This window comes from Anser brachyrhynchus, assembly GCF_964034855.1.
Source record: "Anser brachyrhynchus genome assembly, chromosome: 7".
NCBI lineage: Eukaryota > Metazoa > Chordata > Aves > Anseriformes > Anatidae > Anser > Anser brachyrhynchus.
Window position 1 is genome coordinate 27,585,504 of NC_137701.1, and position 19,175 is coordinate 27,604,678.

Genomic DNA, 19,175 nt, shown 5'->3' on the forward strand with positions numbered 1-19,175 from the left:
TACCATCACATGTGCTTAAGCTTATAATCACGTTATGTGGTCTGACTTGAAACAGTGTTTAGCATCTAAAGGGAAATTGCGTTGTGTAAAATCCTCACTCTTGGGTTGCCTGCTTTCAGGTATATTATGAGAGCCTTGCATTCTTTTTAAAGTGTAATTTATATCTGATTGCTCTGACATGCTCCCTGTGAACACAGCCAGTGCTTGTTCCTTGGGAGTGAGAGAGCGCTCTGACATCTATCAGATGTGACTTCCAGCTGCCCCCCAGGCTGATGACTGACCGAAGCCTGTTCTTTCAGACTCTCGTGGGAGCCACAGTCTGACGCTTCTGTTGGCTTTAGCACTGAGTTGCAGAAATTGTCTCTTTATTGAATCTTGAAAATGGTAATATTGGCTTAGATGAAGATAATTTTTGAGCTGTCATCTTTATACCATTATCCCATTGTATGTATGACTTCATAACTTAGTAGCTATAGTATTTTGTTTTCTATTTTATTGCTTCAGTCCCCATCTTTTCTTGGCATTTTTTTCTCATTCGTTTCATTTTGTAGACTCCCATTCACCTTGGTTCTAAGTATATCAATCGACTTTTTATCCTCTGATTCCAGGAAGTGTTTGAGTGCACATACGGCATGAAATGTATGTGCATTTTTGAATTTGTGGGACTATTGATGTATTTTGCATGCACGTGCATAACCCACGGCCTGAAGCATCCCTTAACTATGTGCTCATGTTGTCGTGCAGTGGGCTTGAACAATCTTGCAGACCAGGCTGTTAGAAATGGGTAATTCCTGGCTCCTGTTCAGAACTCACCTGTTGATGTGTTGCGTAGTATTTTGTAGGGGTGACTAGGAGTTTGCAGCTGTGTGTGCAAGAGTAAGCACACCGAGGATAAGTCTGTGTGCGCAGCCAGGCTTTATGCAAGCCCCCTACTGGACATTTTTCTTGGCCCCTTGGAAGGCAATGGCAGTGATAAGCTGATAGAGCTCTGCACGTGGATGCCCGTAAGCATCAGTAGATTGCTGCCAGGTTAATTTCCGTGCTGACCTCAGGTATCCATGCAGTGTGTGTCTTCTGTTTGCTGGAAGCCTTGGAGCTGGGTGCTGTTGGATGCTCAGTCAGCTGTGTGTCCTGTCTGGTATTGCAGTGTGGGTGTGTGCTGAGGGTCAGCTACCTGCTCCTCTCCTCGGGCCCAGTGTCAGAGTGGGAATGTAGCTCCAGTAACGCCTCCCAGATTCGGAATCTAGAAGGTGAGGAGCCAGATCCCTGATCAATCAGTTGGATTTGAAAGAAGTGATTGATTTGAGATAACGTCATTCTCCAAGAAGTGAAGCAGGCAGGTACAGTTAGTTAGTTATCCAGGTCATGCAGCACTTTATTTATCAAGTAGTTATGCTGCGTGTGTTTATTGGAAAGCAAGAAGGCAGTCCTTGCCTTGGCTCTGCTGGGTGTACCCTGCTCCAGAGCTTTGTATTAGCTGCTTTGGCAGTGTTACTGACTTTTTTTTTTTTTTTTTTAAGGGTAATGAAGTGGAAGGTTCTTCCAAGTGGTGGGCTGCTAAACAGGGGAATGATCAAGTTTTGCTGGTAGTATTTGCATTTGTTGGTTTTCACAGGTGTAAGACAGCCTGTGTGATTTAATAATGGTGTGAACCACATCCATCTCCTCTGCCTGTCTGCATAAAATGGGTAAAACCCAGATGTACATCACACACCTGGAGAGCTGGGATTTTACTGAAAATAACCCACCTTTGTTCCTGTTCTAGGCTTTCAGGCCAGAGCTGGTTGTTGGCTTGTTGTTGGCTTCTGTCTTGCCTACTCCTTTTAATTAACTTTGCTACTCATTTACCTAATTTCTGTTCAGCTTTTGAAGTTTGGGAATTCTGAAATTGAGATTTATGTCTGTCTTGTCTTCCTTTGCTGCCTGTTCAGCAAACACAGGCTCTAAGAGTATGAGAAACTTGTCTAAATGACAACACTGCTGGCCCTTAATTCTGACAGTGCCCAAAGGAAATGCTCTGAATAGCTGATAGCTCAACTTCTCTGCACCACACAGCAAGCAAAACATGGGGCAGGTGCCTGGGAGTCCACAACAGACTCATCATTCTGTTTTTTTTTTTTTTAAATCCATTCTTTTTTTCTTTTATATCTCTGTCCAGTAACATGCAAATCTTTTGTTTGACCATTGCTCATGAAGTACACGTTGCTGAGTTTTGTATTCCCTCTGTTTGTGCAGTCAATATTGTTTCATCTGTGCCATTGTCCTATTAGACAGTTTTAATGCAGTTAAAGTGCATTTAATTCATACTTCTATTATCGTCAGTAATGGAAGGAGGATGCACTGTGTACATTAATTACATTTTTTAATCATTTACATCTTCCCCTCTCTAGAGAGCCTTTGCTAGATTTAGTAGGGTTGTGTTACAGAAAGAATGACAAATCTTCTCCGTTGAGAGAAATGACTGTTTGTGCAAATGTGATGCGAAGGCTACCATTATCTACATAGAAGCATGAGACCCAAGAATGAGAAGTTGGCTTCTAAAGAGCCCTCAATTTCAAGCAAGTATTTGTGTGGAAGACTTCAAAGTATTGCTTTCACCTGTAGTTCACCTGACAGCTGTTTTTTCTTGTAAACCTGAGGTGGGATTATTGTACTTGTGGACCCTAATTTCATCCACTTCATTATCTAGTCTGTCTTATTACAAGGCCATGTAATTCACTCCGAAGTTTTAGACATGGTGATCTATCCAACTTGGTCAGTATCTCATCTTGTATTGTCTGACATCAAAGTTCAGCCATCAGAACCATTAATTCATCTAAGATATTAGTTGGGGCTTACAAATTTGGGAGGGATTTGACAAAGAATCTGGCAGTAGTTTATATTTGAATTTTAAAGCCTAAATATGAAGGTTTCTATTTTGTTCTGTACTGTTTTGCTTGAAAGGATACTAACACACCTAGGGTATAACAGACCATTCAAAATTAGGCATTATATTTTGGTGTGGTTCTTCTCAAGTATATAAATGTCCTTATCAAAAAGAGGAGCTACATGAATAAGTGTGATCCCCTTTCTTGGTGAGCCCACAGAAGCACTTAAGTTCTTTAAGATAAACTCCTGACAATTAAGTGCCATTTTTACATACAAAAGTGTTGCAGAGGAATAAACAAGTTTTAAATACCTGAATTACTCCCTTTATAAAACTGTAAAATTCAAATCCTTGATGTTAAGTAACCTTCTTGAGGGTCTAGTTCTGTTTTTCCTCCTTGGACAAAACTTCATCTAGAGCCAACGGCATTGCTTTTCACTATGAAAGCAGCTTAATACTCTGTCTTCTACCACGCATTTGGCCAAACGAAGACTGCATATGATGAGTTTGTGACACAGCTGACAGGCAGGATCCCATTAGGTTGTGGGAAATTGAACATTTGGTAGCTGCCAGACCACAGATAAGCCCTGCTGATGCAGGGTTTTGTCAAAGTAAAGAATATAAAGGCTCTCCTTAAGTATGCATGTGTCTCAATATGCTTGCATATAAAACCATAATTATAAGGCTTTAGAAATGTTTGAGGATCAGAAGTTAGCGTTCATTAAAAAAAAAAAAAAAAGGGAAAAGAAAAAGAAACTGTCTTAAAATTCAAACCACTTTTTACCTTTCAGGTACTTAGGGTCTTGATGATTTTTCCCACTGTCTTTCGCTGGGGAAAAATCTCTCTCCAAGTCTGTACAATACTTTTTTCTTAGGATATTTGTTCATGACAAAACTATCCTTGCAAAAGCCAAATCTATGCAAGATATTATACTGGTACTGTGACATAAATTTTTTAATCTGGTTAAGAATGCTTCTTCTTTGTTCCAGAAGGTTGTTTGTCTTATCTTATAATTAAGGAAAAAATCTTCCATAAAGGTTTCTTTTATCTTCATCTGTTTTGCATGCTTTGTAATTGTAGAGCTTCCCTAAATGATTGAAGATCTTCTGCTCTACTTGAATGACAGAACTTAGGTTGTTTAAGAAAAAAGGATACCGTCAACCAGACATTTAATACTGCTGAAATTTCACCTTACAAACACAGCTCGGCGTGTAACGTAGTTGGTTTGTAAGGGCCTGAGCTGGCTGCTGCAAGTGATAATTACTAATGTAATAATTACCATAACTAACAGAAATGTGACTTGACTTTGAGCTTTTCTGTCCTCATTAAACTTGTTCACCTTCTCTGAAACTCTCCATGCTGCATGCTAGCACGGAGCAGTCGTATCCCCCGACCCAGCATGAGTCAGGGGTGCAGCCGCGATACCAGCCGTGAGAGCAGTCGAGATACAAGCCCTGCTCGGGGCTTTCCTCCACTTGGTGAGTACACGTAGGCATTGGAGCTCTAAGGGTCAATTTTTTTCCTTTTTTCTTTCTCCTTGTTCTTATTGCCCTTTCAAGACACTGCCAGGTGGAATGAGCTTGTTTTCTGTCCTCTGTTGGATTCCTGACACAATCCCTATTTCCAACCCTGTTTCCTTTCTGTTTTCTTCTGCATGCTTCAGTTCTGATTCGCAGTAATTTATGATTAGAATGAAAATAGTTTAGCCTGAATTGTATTTTTCAATTTCATTAAATCAGCTTGTGTGGGGCTGCTTTGCTTCACTTCACAGCACGGATGGTAATCTGTGGGAGAGCAAGCCTCTATTTTCTAGGTCACAGTGAAGTAGTCAGTAGCATCGTAGTCTATTGTTGGGTAAATTTATTCATGATCTGGTTTTGTTAAAGCTAGGTACAGCAAAAGTTCCGTTTCTATTATTAGGTTTTAGTAATCCTACAATAAAGAGGTGGAAGCTCTTTTTTTGTAGAGGTTTTTTACAACGTCAGTCATGAATTTAACAAGTTGCATGTGCAGGAGACTTTCAAGCAACTAAAATTGTGGAAAGGATGAAGTTTTAAAGGATCATCATCATGCAGCTTAAGTGTACAGTACAAATAGAAAATCTCATTACACTTAACATATGCAGAAGTTTTATTCTGCACAGGGCTAAAAACAGAATAGTTAATGTTTCTGATCAAATATCATATCATATATATTCAACCAAATACATCGCTTGTTGTATGAAATATTTGTCATCTCAGACGTAATGAAATGTAGTTTATCTCCAGGCCCTTTTCCTTTACGTAGTAATTTCATAGATATATTATATCTATGAATATATCTATATCTATAGATAGAATATATCTATATCTATATATTATATATAGTGATATTAAAAGTGAGAAAAAGGCTCTTAGAGATGTGGTCAAGATTGAAGAATTTATTACAAGATTTATTTTGCACATAGTGACAAAATACAGCTATAAGAAGTACTAAGTAGCATTTTGGGCCTAATTCTCCAACAAATCAAATAGTAAGAAAAAGTTATTAAAAATATGGATAGATGGACAAAAATTTCTGATTTGGTTCTCATAGTAAGTATTCTGTACTTTGCATAATCGTTTAAATCTACATAGCTATTGTCATTCATTTATTCATCTCAACTTCAAATGCTATCAGTGGAGAGGCTCATTGTCTTCATCCATATGAAATCATTGGCAAAATTCCCATTGACTTCAGTGACGTAGAGTGGAATCTTCAAGAGGCTTTTGGGTTCAAAACTTCATTCAATCTATTGAGCTATGAGATCTATTTGCTTTATCTGCAAGTATCACAATTTTTGTTGAGAAATGAGTGGAGTTCAGCTTAGTACTCAGAAGTTCATTCATAGTTCCTTTTGATAGATTAATGAATTTCTATTGACTAAACGAAGCTGATTTGATACCAGAGCCATGAAGGTGTGGTAAATATGCTTGTTTTTATAGTTACCTGTCTTGTTTCAATTTTGGATGAGGCTGTTTTCTTCACCCAGTGTGTGTAGGCATGTGGATTTCAGGGTGAACTTGTTAGTATTCTATTATTGTACTGTCTCTCTTCTATTTTAGTGAAAATACATTAATTGAGATACAGTCTTCTGAGCCCTTGCTCTGAAAAATAAATGCAGTGTGCCAGAATCACAGTTGGTGTGAATTTGGTGCACCACAGAGTCTGACTTGTACACTGAATATGAAATTTCAGTTACAGATGTCTATTACAGTGGTTGAAACAAATTTCATTGTGGGGAGGAGGAGCATTTCATTTTTAACTAATGATATTTAATTATCTGAAGATGATTGCATTTCTAGAAATGCAGTTGTTAGAGAAGTAATTAATGGAAGGGAAGATTGAAAGTGGGGAGAAAGTATCAATATAATAATACGCCAGTATTGTTGCTATCCTGCTGTCTTTTTTCTTGTGTTTTCATTGAAATGTTGTAGGCTTAAATGTGTATGTCAGCTTAATTCTGTAACTTGTAATTCATCTCAAAGAAATTTGTGTGTATATATAGCAATTTAAGCTAAAACAGGATGATTCCACTACAGTATTTTTAGAATCCAGTTCATCTTACATTAATGCTGAAATAACTTAATATAAGATTAATTTTATATTAGTGAATTATACTTAAGCTAGTTATATATAAATGACAGTATTCTTGCATTTAGCGCTATTATGATCAGTGTCAACACTGACGTCCTGGCCTTGCAAATTGCTTATTTTCAAGGCTGCTGTGCAAATAGGCATGTCTAAGCACCAAACACGCTGCTTTTGAAGTTAGGAAACACCAGTGAAGAGTCACTGTACGCTGAGTCTCCTTGCAGAAATGTGATTTTTTAATTTTTATTTGATTATGGCTCTTCCTTCTTGGGCCTTGATCTTGCAGTGACATCCACAGAGGCACAGTTGGATGGCGCAGAAGAAAGCAATCGCAAGCTCAGAATTCTGATTGTGAGGTTCAGTCTGTAATCCGGCACTGATCCGAAGTTACTTACGGTGTCAGCGGGATTGTTCTCTTGAATAAACGCATGTGTTCTACATATTTAAAGACCATATTGCATATTGTGTAGAGCTCTTAGCCAAGCTGTCATAGCTGGGAGAGAACTTGAATTTTCTCATTTTGCTAATTTCTCCTTTATATTATATTAGTATTTGTTTACAAATGCTTTGTATTAAACAGAAGCCTTACACATTTTCTATTGCACTTGTATATGCGCTACTGACAAATCTCATTTGTATTACATGGTGATTTGGGTTCATTTTTTCAGTTTCTTGACAGTATTAGTCATGATGTTAAAGCAACAAGGCCTCCAGTGAGTCTGACAAACTGCTCACACGGGCAGTTTCTTGGGTCAGTTGCTTTGAGTTAAGTGAGCATATCATTGCTAGACACAGGCAAGAACTTTTTTGAGAAGCTAAATTGCTGTAATTTGGAAATGGCTGGGCTTTCCATTTGCCTTCATAAGTATCTCACCTTTATGCTGAATCCAAGAACTGAAAGTCTCTCCAAAGGCATTTTGTGATTCATTGCTGCTGACAGTTGGGAATTGAAGTGGGAGCTATATTTGGCTTCAGCTTTTCTGCTACTGCCTGTTCTGTTGCTGTTAACAATTTGTTTACAAACGGTGTGATCCTCGATGCACGTATGTGCATATTCAGATCAATATCTGTGTAGGCACATAGGTGTATAATTAGATTAAAAAAAAATGTATGCAAGATTTGTTAAAGCAAGAGACCATCGGTAGTAGCAACAGCTACAATATGGATGTTTACTTGAAGAAAAAAAAAGCCCAAACCAAAACACCTATAGGCAGTGGTTGAGTGGCCTCCCTGTATGACTCCTTGCACTCTTCCTACTTCTGTGGTTATTCATTCTCTTTGTAAACGTTGTTTTCTTGTGCGTAGGCTCCAGTGTTTTGGAAAAATGCTGCAAGCACAATTTCTAATCATTGATCATGGCTTCACTGTGGGGTTTAGATCAGAGAAATCTAAATCCTGCTCTGTGGGTATATGCTCCACGTCCTCATGGTGTCATCTTCCAGACCTGTGCTTCTGGAACGGGACTAATGCACACTGGTTTTCTTTGCTGAACTGCACCGGGTTTGGGACCGTTACAAACGAGTTTTGTCATGCATCGTGTTTATGGTCATGGGGGAGAGGGAGGAGAAGCTACAGACGGAGGTATCACTGTGGGGCTTGCACTATATCTGTTATGCATTCATATACAGCGTCATTTCCATGTCGCTACGAGACACGTTTACTGGTAGTGGTCACTTGCATCCCCCTTGGATTGTGGCATTTTCTGTCTCGGGTTAAATGTATGTTAATCCTGTGGGTGTTGCCATTCCTTCTACTTGCAGCTTCTCGACGTCATTCCAGGTCCACTAGTGCTCTCTCCACTGCTGATTCTGTTGGGCAGTCAGGTGAACAAGCGCTAACTGCATGACTCTGCTTCTTATATGTAGTCTTGTTTTACACCATTTTAACATTTGCTGTCATGTGCATCAGCCAGCACTTGGCATGTGCTTCTCACCGCTGTGAGGCTTTTTGTTCTGTTCTGTTCAACGTGACTTTTTCTTTTGAATTTCATTTATTGAATGTTTTTTTAATTTTGTGTATTTTAGGAACATTGTGAGCAGTGTTTAAACAAAGGGTGATCCAGGGCTTTCTCAATTCTCCTGAAAATTGGATAAGTTGTACAGCTTGGGCTAAATCCTGAATGACGCAGAGTCCTTGCAATTTATGTTCATAGTTCCTCTTTAGCAGTGTAGCAGTTGCCAATGTTTAAGACTGGATCCCAGTGGGTCTTATCCCATTTATTACTAAATTTTTCAGACTCCTGTCTCTGTTAATGGAAGTGCTTTGCAGGATCCTGTCCAAAATTCACAAAAGCAGCAAGAATTAAGCACCTGATGAGCTTTCAAAATGAACTTTGGAGCATAATACATGATCCATCCTCCATATAATACTGAAGACCTTATCCAAAGAGCATGGAAGCTGTGGGGAAAAATGAATCCATTAATTTCATGGGGCACTGCATCAGGAGATTAATGCATAGATATAATGAGAAAAATCTGCAGATTCCAGTTGCCTTCTTCCCCATCCCAGTGCTGGATTTGCAGTTTTGCAGTTCCTGAAGCTCCCTTGAAATCAGGGTATTTCACTAGAAGTCTTAAAAGTAGATTAATGAGGGCTGCTAGTTTGGGGTCAATAGAAACTTAATTGTGGGGACAAAGATGGTGTAGAAGATGAATGAGGGCTTCAGTGTTTGCTCGGATGCTAAAATTGCATAAGGAATTAGTGACACTAAAAGTTATTTAATTAACCCCCCTCAGGTAGGGAGTGAAAAATGTTCTGTTTCTCTTAAGTGCAGTTAAATTGCTGTCAATTAACTAAAACTTTCAAAACATTTCCCTTATCAGGTAACTGCAGAAATGATGCAAGCAGATTTGACTCCTGCGTTTTTCAAAGCGGCAATTAGAATTTGTATTTAATAAAATAGCACTGAAGATTAAAAAAGACCCTCAATTCTAATACAGATCTAAGCTTAAGCTTTTTTACATTCAACTTCCTATGATAATCACTTCATGCTTGGCTCCTGTGGTTTGATATAAGGCATGATAAAATTATATACAGTCATCTTTGTCCTAAAGTAGGCCCAAATCTCCCTAAAAGTGGCAAAATCAGGGGAAAAAAAAAGTTTGGGATTTTTCGTCAAGTAACGAGCATAATTAATCTAGCTAGGGAGACAAGCAAATGTGGTCAGAGCTCACACTGCCCAGCTTATTTCTTGATATTAAGATCGGGCTTGCCTATACTGGTTATTCCTGGAGTCAAATGTGTCCCCATCCCTACGTTAGAGATATGCTGAGGTCCTTCCTAAGATCTAATTCCTGCGTTCAGGTGTGGCAGCAGTGTGGGAGAACCCCAGGGTGACTTGGGTGTTATGAATTTAAAGATCACTGAAAGAATTATTTAAAAATAAAAAAAAATAAATCCTGATAGCTATGGGGTCAGATAAAAGTCAGCATGCCATATTGTACTTACTCAATTTGATTAAACAGCTTCATTTTATTTTATGCTGGGTATTTAAACTGATCTACAATTGAATTACTTTGTCATTCTGTTCTTCATTTAAAAAACAAACAACAAAAAAACAAACTATCTACCCTTTTCTAATGTAATACTAAATTAACGTGAAAACAAGTAACAATGGTATTATATGATGCTATGTTATTTCTAAGCTATAAAGCCAAATTCTGATCTCAGGAAGACTTAAGTAACGTCATCTAGTTGGGTTCAAACATAAAACCGAGTCCACAACTTTGCAGCCCTCGTACTATACCAGGTGTAATTTGCACTTAGGAAAATACTTGTCTTCTCTACGTCGTTGCAGTATTTATCTCTGTAGCAGTGACTTTAGCTTCAATCTGACTTAATGCATTGCCATGTTCTCTGTGCTTCCATTAAGAGCATACGGATCTTTCCATGTTAGGGATGAAGTACCGTTTCAACTAAATATTGGAAATAATCTTCAACCCAAGTGCATTAAAAAAGGGGATAGTAATAACACACACAACTTTTATTTCTTTGTGAAATGTCATGATTTGATTACTTTTTGGCAGTAGTTTTAAGATGTTTGTTTTTGTTTTTGTTTTCCTCTTGTAATGTGTTTTGTAGAAAATGTGCTTTTGTTGTAAATCAGAAATGTCTTGTTTGGTTGCGTAACTGGGAAACAGTAAGTTTTGCTAACGTTTCTGAAATACATGCTAATCTACATTTTTTTTTCTCAGTAAAATATTTTAGGTTTATCAAATCTTCCTTATTTTCCCCTCAGTAGCTTAATCCTTGCTCTGACATACTCAGGTACAGCTTTAAAGTTAGGACGGGAGACTGGCAAGCTTCAGTCTCAGATTTACTTTACGCAGGTCAGTGTGAGCTGATTTCCTTAAGAGATCTCAGTGCAGTAGGCTTCTAAAGAGGAAAGCATGCAGCTTTGTGATAAGTTTTTGAAAATAAATACAGTAAGCTGCTGAATATAACGTTCATTCTTGTGGAAACCCACAACGTAGTTACATATTTTAAGAAACAGTTGTTCTCCTTCATAAAATTAAATATAGATGAACTAATAAAAGTCCTACGTGACTTGATCTCTCTCTCTCTGGCTGCTTGATGACTGCATTCAGTGTGGGTCAGATGAAGGTCTATTAAATGGGTTCAGGCAGCTTGATTTGTGCACCTCTGCAATTGCTGGCAAAACTCTTATTGGCAGGGGACAGGTGTTAGGTATGTCCCAGAAGGAGTGAGCAAAGACAGCCCCTGGTGGAAGCAAAAACTCTGCTAAAAACCATCTCTTTCTGGTTATAGACGAGCCAGGAGTCCAGAAATAGTGCATCTCATCTCCTGTGATTTGGAAGTGCCGCGCTGCCAGAGCCCGGCCTGTGATCCTCAAGTCGCTCTTTCTGCCATGTCCCTGCTAGTGATGGCTTTCTGAATTCGGCTTTTGCTCAAAGATACTCATTTCAGTAACATTTTTCTCAGACTCTGGGCAAATGATAAAGTAAGCTAATTAGTACTGGGAATGTAAATGGCACTTTGGACCCAATCCTGTTGCTTTGGATGCCATTGAGAGCTTTGCCATCAAATTCAAGGGGAGAAAGATGGTATTGTTTGATTAGAAAAAAAAAATCAGTTTTGGTTTGTCACAAAACTTTAAAATTGTATTTCAGTCCAATGTACATTTAAGCTGCTTCTCCAGAACAGTAATAAAACAAAAATTGGAGTCACCTCACAAACAAATAATAAACCTTTTATTTTTATTCTGGGGGGCATAGGGTGATATTCTACCGGTTAATCAAGCCTTACAACATAGGCTAATCTGCTGCTGCTAATCTCACGTCCTTGCCTGAGAAAAAGCTGCAGGATGGATGGATGAGTGCTCTGGTATTAACATGTCCTGACACCGGGCACGATTCTGTTTCTCTGAAGTTAATGAGAAGTTTTCTGTTTGTTTCTGAGAGAGCCAGGCTGGGGCCTGCATGTCTGCCTCCGACATTAAAATAAAACTGAAACAACTTCTGTTAAAAGGAAACACAAAATAGATACCCTTCTTCCCAGCTTAAAAAAAAAAAGAAAAAGAAAAAGACATGCCCTGAGGATCTGGAATTGTCTCTGTGAGCCACCAAACAATAGTTTATTTCTTACTGTCATGGCAAACTCTGTAGAGTTGTGGATAAAAGAGTCTTTAATGAAAAAGCACTGAGAGTTCCCAGAGCCTTTGGGGAGTGCTGCTCAGACACCTGATTAGGATTCCAAGTGAATGTGAATTCATTTAACAATCCCTTTCAATGTTGTCTTTTGTGCAGACCGGTTTGGACTCGGACAGCCAGGCAGGTTGCCTGCTTCTGTGAATGCCATGCGAGTCCTGAGCACAAGCACAGATCTGGAGGCTGCTGTGGCTGATGCACTGGTAAGAGGAAAAATACAAAATGCTTCCGACACCGGAAAGTGGCTTAAAGTTACCTGTACGTACGTTCTCCTCTTTCTAAGTAGCTTTGTTCTGAATGTGCCAGTGTCTGATGCTGTAGAGTTAGTTACCTTGTGTTGTGTTGTGTTTGGGTACATTGGCAGCAGCATTCGTTTCCTTGTTCCACCTCAGTTCTCCGCAGTTAACAAACAGACTGAGGAGGCTCAATGCTGAGCTGCGGGATGGGTTGAGTCAGCTGTTTGGCTTTAACTTTGCTGTCAGAAGACATACGCAGCAACATAGGAGTGCTCAGCGCCTGCGGTGAAGGGATTTGCATTAATTCCATTAACTGCATGAGGATTTTGTCTGGAAAACGCAGTTTTCTCTTCTAGTGTCGATTCTGGATTCGGTTTCAAGAAGAGTTGAGAGCTCTGCCACTTCCTGCTCTGTTACTTGCACCTGGCTCATAGCTTGGCTTGTCTGTAACTGGTACCATCTCATGCAGTTAAACTGAAGTGTGTTTGTGTAGTGTGCTACCAGTGGTTTCTAAACATTTGGTGATTTATTACCATTTTTTAACTTTTATTGTCCTGTATAATCTTATTGTAGTATAAAATCTCTTGGGCAGAACCCAGAAAATGTCTTCTGCTCTTCCGAAGATGGGTGTTATCACAAGCCTTTGCATTTGTCTCAGGGGAAAGAGAGTGTGTAGAGGCAGGCGCAATTATTCTACAGCATTATCTGGGTACCAGTGTACCTTGGGTCTTCCTCAGCTCTAGACCTGAGCTGAGGGTAGGATTTCCTGATGTATCCAAGGCAGATATCTTAGAGCTTCCCTCAAGAAAAAAACATTACCCCATAGTTTGTGAAAGATGCTCTTTTTTCTCCATTTCCTAGTTTACTTTCTCTAATGATGGCTAACATCATTTTCCTTTTTGTATTTGATTGTCAACCAGCTCACGTCGCTTCCTTTTCTAGAGTATTATTAGAGTACTCAGAGAAGTGTCTTGAAAAATAAATAAATCTCTTTTCATAAAAATAAAAAAGTGCTTCTGAATTATGCAGAGTTAGGACAGCATATCATAGATGGTACTGTTAGATTCAGGGGGCTAAATTGTTAGCCGGGCATTTTCGTTACCAAATTCAGCAGCTTGTGAGCCGGTTTCTGCTCTCAGCACCTCAAATTTGCCACTGTAGTTTTTCACAGCATAATTAAAGGTGATGGTTTGCCTGTGTAAATGAAATGAGACCTTATCCCAGAATGTGAACTGTTGGTGAATATTGGTTTCTTGTGGGAGAAGAGGGTCACGGTGGTGTTCCAATTCACTGCTGGTCACCAAGATCTCTCGGTGTGACTTAATCTGCAGCTATACTTACAGAGTTTTCTTTTAAATATTGTACTCTTTTAAACTAGGTAACGTTATACTGGAATGTTAAAATCTTATTTAAAGAGTTAAACGCTTAAAAGGGAAAGCCTTGAGTCTAGCTGGAGAGTAAGTAATTCTGCTACCTTGGCTGATCAGTCTGAATTGGTATGATCTTAGGGGATGCAATACGATCTTATTTACCCCTTCTTTCCCACCACCCCAATTTGTTCTTTCTTAGTTGTCTTCTCTCAACAGGCAATTTACAGACAGTGTTTGGGCTCCTTTTGAGAGAGTAGCGTGATGCCAGCTTTTACCCAGCAGCCTTGTTCTCAGACAAGTATTCTTTTTCCTCCAGTAGGAAGTGAAAAGAACTCCAGAGATGTCCTTTGCCAAATACTCAAGTTTAAACAAAACACACAGCGGGTCATTCTATGACCTCTGCTCCATGCGTTACAGTTCTCATTGGATCCACTGCTTCTGTTCAGGAGCTGGACTTGGCCTAAAAGCACACTGTCTGTACTGTGAATCAGTGCTCGGATCTGTCAGAAAAGCTCAAAGGGTGATGGAAACTTTGGCGTTAAGGCCTTTAAGTCAGTGGTGTCAGCCAGGTTGTCTTTAAAGGAGCTAAGCTTCAAAAAAAAGTGCAGTGTAAGAACTGTGGGTTGAAAGAGAATCTGGTTAAGTGAAGTTGATTAAATGTGCTGTATTGTAGATAGTGGTTCCTTGACATCAGAATTTCTTTAAGATTCTAAAATCTAAAGCTAGCGATAACGTGTAGGGAAATAAATCACTCCCAAAAACCGGTATCTTCCAGAAGCAATGTTTCTGAAAAGCAGGCAGAGAGGTGCTGCGGTTAGATCTGCCATCTGAAACTTATTAACAGATAATTTCACTTCCAAGCTCTCTAATAGAAATTGTAGGATATACGTGTTAGTGCAGCAGACAGGAAATAATGCCAGGCGTTATTATACCCACTTTTATTTTGCGTAAACTGTGTTTTTTTTAATTTGCTAAGACACATTTGCTATACATTTTTGTTGCAAAAACAAAAACCCTACATAAGCTTCTGACATAATTCTCTATGCTTTTTCCCACCCTTCAATATTTTCCTGCCTCTACAGCTGTTAGGAGACTCCAGGAGCAAGGTACTAGTGCTTTCTTGACTTTTTATTTCTACTTTCAAACTTTCCCCAGCCTGTTGCTAACACCCATGATACTGCACTTGAGTTAATTTCTACGCTTCATTCCTGCAGTCCTAGTGGAAGCAAAACTCTGCTGGCTTCACAAGTCTGAGAACTGCAGGACTGGACACTGGAAGGAATTCTGTAGCAAACACTGTAGAATATAGGCAATCTTCTCTGATACATTGTTGTATCAATCCTGTTCTGTTTAGGTTCATTTAAGAGTTTACATTGTAGTATACAATTTGTTTTGCTATCAAAATTATTGTAACACCCATTCTGTAAGTACTGAGGTTGTTCAAGATGTTACCTAAGGGAATTAGGTCCCCTTATGCCATGCTGTGGAAATGAGTGGGATTTGATTACTCAACTCCCTTAGGAACCTCTGTTTAAAATAAATAAATAAAAATCTTGCCCAAACTAACAGAGAAATTGTGATGGCCTGTATCCCAGTGCATTTCTAGAGTCACTTCATTATCAATATCAAAGTGACTGTGCATGCCGGCACAGATTCCTTCAGCTTTTTCTTCCTTATCTTTTTTCTTGAAATAGAGATTATATCATCACAATCTGTAACAATGAAACTGACCTTTATTTACAATAAAACAACATGTGTTTTCATTACTTGTAGCTAATTCCACTGGGCATAAGTATCTAGTTCTTGTGCTGGGGAAGGCAGTCCTTGCTCCCCCATTCATTTTAATGTTCTCCCTGAAATCACTGGGATCTGTCTTGCTCTACTGAGAGAGGTAAGCAGGCAGTGCTCGGTGACATCTATCTATATACATGTATGTCACTATAACAATAGCATTAATCTTCCTTTGTTAGTGGTTATAGATAGAACACTTTTCTTTGGGAATTGATGTAATTATATATAATTTACTTACACTGAATTTCCCCTCTTCCAGAAAAAGCCTGTGAGAAGAAGATATGAACCCTATGGGATGTACTCAGATGATGACGCTAACAGTGATGCATCAAGTGCTTGCTCCGAGCGCTCCTATGGTTCCAGGAATGGGGGCATTCCACACTACCTGCGGCAGACTGAAGATGTGGCTGAGGTCCTGAACCACTGTGCCAGCTCCAACTGGTCTGAAAGGAAGGAGGGGCTCATAGGTCTTCAGAACTTACTGAAAAGCCAGCGGACGCTGAGGTGACCTTCGTAGCTTTGTACTGTCTGTCATTCAAGGGAGATGGCTATAGCCAGAAGTCAGTATATGTACTTGCCTCGTGTAGACAGATAGTACCTTTAACAGCTGTGAAAGCTGTCTCCACAGTGTGGGAGTTAATTGCTTTCAGAAAAAAATGTAGCTGTCATCACTACTGTTTGTGTGAAATTTGTAGTAGTAATGTAGATGGGACTCAGGCATATGGTTTTCTATGCTCTGCCTTCTGCCTCCTGTTTGTTGCAGCACAGTGAGATTTCCCACAATGATGGTAATGTAAATTTACTCCAAGGGTGGTACTATTTTTACATTAGACCGTTTGAATCTTCAGTACTTTTTTTTCCCAGCAGCTTAGTTGGTGAAGCAAACACTTCATTATTCTAAAAACCACTCAGGGTGTGTGTATTTCAAAGATGAGATCAAATGATGTTCTCAGTGTGTTGGGTGTTCTTTGGCTCTTTATGAGGTCTGAGTTAGGCATAATTATTTGTGACTCTTTGTGAGCACATCAGGTTTAATTATTTGTAACTCTTGAAAAATCTTATATCAGAAACTTGAGTCTCCTGTAAATGGTGTAATTTACAATGTAGAGGGAAATTTCTTAAGGCAATGAAGTAGGTGTACCGACTCTGAAACTATAGTAGGAGAGAGACATTTTCACCTTGTAGAAAGCCAAATAAACCCTTCAAACGCCTTTGGCATGTCACCCATTAAAACAGATCTTAGAATTACGCAGTAGTCACAGGGAGACTTAATACAGCCATGTCATGCTAGCTATAGACAGCAAATCCCATTAACTAACTGGCTTTCATGCTACAGGCTTTTTACTCTTAAGTTTATGGTGAAAGAATTTGGAAACAAGTTGCTTCTTTTGGCTCCCTTGAAGATAGCATTCACAAATAGCTCTGATGTTTTAATTTTTGTTATGAATATTATAAACTTAATATAAATTAATATAAGTTTTATATAAAACTTAAATTATGACCAAGTTTATAAATGATTGTTGAATAGCTTACTGCCTACCTTCTTGGATTTGTGCAGTTGTTTCATTTTTAAAAGGTCTTCACACTAGCTGAAAATATTTGACAGCCCTTGATAACAGGCTGAATAAAAATGCACTGAGAGCTAGTCTGGAAAGGTTATTCTCCTGCCATAGTAAGTATATTCTAGCACTTCACATGATGTGATGCAGTCTGTAAGTGGGAAGTGCTTCAGGTTTTTAATATGGTAGTTACAGTTCCTAGGTCAGAGATGCCTTTTGATGTGGTCTATTTATGAGTATTTTAAAAATACTTCCTACATGAATGCTGTCTTTTTTCTTTTACTTTGTTTTAACAAGGTGTCTGAAAAAACTGTGGCACCTCATATACTTGCATGAAAAAGTTGGGTGAGACTCTGGCTGGGCCACAAAAGTGCAAGAGAGTAACCAAGGTTTTGTATATGTTGGGTGATAATTCCAAGGCAGGAAATGCTGAGAAGATCGGGCGATGGACTGTTTATCCACATTAGTAATTCTTAGCAGAAATGCCAATGGAACTAAACTGTTGTTTTCATTTCTGCTGGTTGCAGTGTTTGAATTGTGCTGCTGTCACTAGTCCCTTAAGCTAGCAAGTTTTCTTGGCACTGATTCTGAATAGTTTATAAACCTTTCCCAGAAACTACACCCTGCAGAGTTATTTTTTTAAAAAAAATGATACTGTTTTTAGTTCTTTATATTTCCTTTCAGTTTGCTTTTGTTCTGCTTACACCTTAGTTCAGGGTTGTTTTGGTGTCTGTACTAATGATCAGATTGCTTCACCGTGTTCTCACGGCATCATGGAGAACATCACCAAGGTCATTAGTCCAAGTGGCAAGTCTGTCTGTCTTTAATTAAACCTGGTATCTTCTGTTGTGGTATAACCAGTTTAACATAAAGCAGTGATGTGGCTAGGTTTTCTTTAGTCCTCGGATCTGAAAGATCCTATGTAAGCAGTGAATTATATATCCAGAAAGATGAGCTTGCAAAGCACACGCCTATCCTCATTGCTTCATCTAGCTTCGTGTGGCCTAGTTCTCTGAGGGTTCCCCAGTCAGGCCTTCCGAACAACACAAGGCCAGCAAATCCCTTAAGGAAATGTTCTTCCACTGCTTGTTTTTCAGTTTAGCGCTTGCTTTGTCACCTCAGCAAGATTTTGGAAAACAGATGCTTACGCATGCTGTCTTCGTATAACAGTTGTCCCCAAAGAAATTAATATTAAAGTAATAAATAGTTCATTCGGAGAGCAGCAGTCTGTATGAAGAGAGCATGGCAGGGCAGTTTAGAGACAGCGCAGTCTCAACCTGAATGAAGCTGACAGCTTGCTTCGGCATCGTTACAAGGACCTTTTCTTTACATCAAGCTCTTGGGCAGACCATTGTCTTTGTGCCATTTTAAAATCTGATTACAAATCTATTTGAAAAAATGTATTACTATGCTATAAACTACTATAATAGTTTACAGTAACTACTTATTACTATAAACAAGCTAACATGAAACAGTTATAGACTACTCATATTCTGGCTATATATATCTGAAAATATATAGGTGAAATGTAAATTAACATCTTTCTGGAAAGAAGGTATATGTAATCATGATCTAAACAGCTCTTCTCTGAGCAATCAATGTGCATTTCAGTAGTTACTCTGGTTTCACAGTAGTTGTGAAAAATACCTAATCACATCCATAGTATGCAGGAAATATTACCTAATTGCTCTGTTTTCATTTGGACAGTGAACAAGCAAAATTTTGACATTCTTTGGCAGTTTGCATTGCAGCAGGAGTAGGACTTGTGTATTTCAATACATTGCTAATAAGAGCTTTGGCACCAGTTTTGCATTTGACTCAAGCTTGGTATCTTATGAATAGACCACTCTTTACTAATTGTATAAAAAGAGTATTACTGAGCACCTAATCTCTTACTAATAGGAAAGTAAGTTTAATTATCTTCTGATTTAGTAGGTTGCCTACTTGATAGATTGTCTTCAATTTCTGTATGTTTGTCTACTCTCAGCCTCTGGAGTCTGTTCTGCTATATGTTAATACAATGCAATTCTAGACTGATTTCATTGAAGCTACTGAGAGCTACCAAAATATATAT

General features: G+C 38.8%; 1 protein-coding gene across 4 annotated transcripts in view; it reads left to right on the forward strand.

Moving 5' to 3' along the window:
* Nucleotides 1-19,175, forward strand: part of CLASP1 (cytoplasmic linker associated protein 1) — a 162,665-nt gene that overhangs the window by 94,641 nt on the left and 48,849 nt on the right. The window contains exons 23-26 of one of the 4 annotated variants that reach the window (XM_080599257.1): nt 4,238-4,345; nt 12,245-12,348; nt 14,834-14,857; nt 15,802-16,046. In XM_080599257.1, coding sequence (XP_080455383.1) covers nt 4,238-4,345; nt 12,245-12,348; nt 14,834-14,857; nt 15,802-16,046 — 481 coding nt within the window. The remainder of the gene's footprint in view (nt 1-4,237; nt 4,346-12,244; nt 12,349-14,833; nt 14,858-15,801; nt 16,047-19,175) is intronic. The other 3 variants (XM_080599258.1, XM_080599259.1, XM_080599260.1) reach the window with 3 other exon arrangements.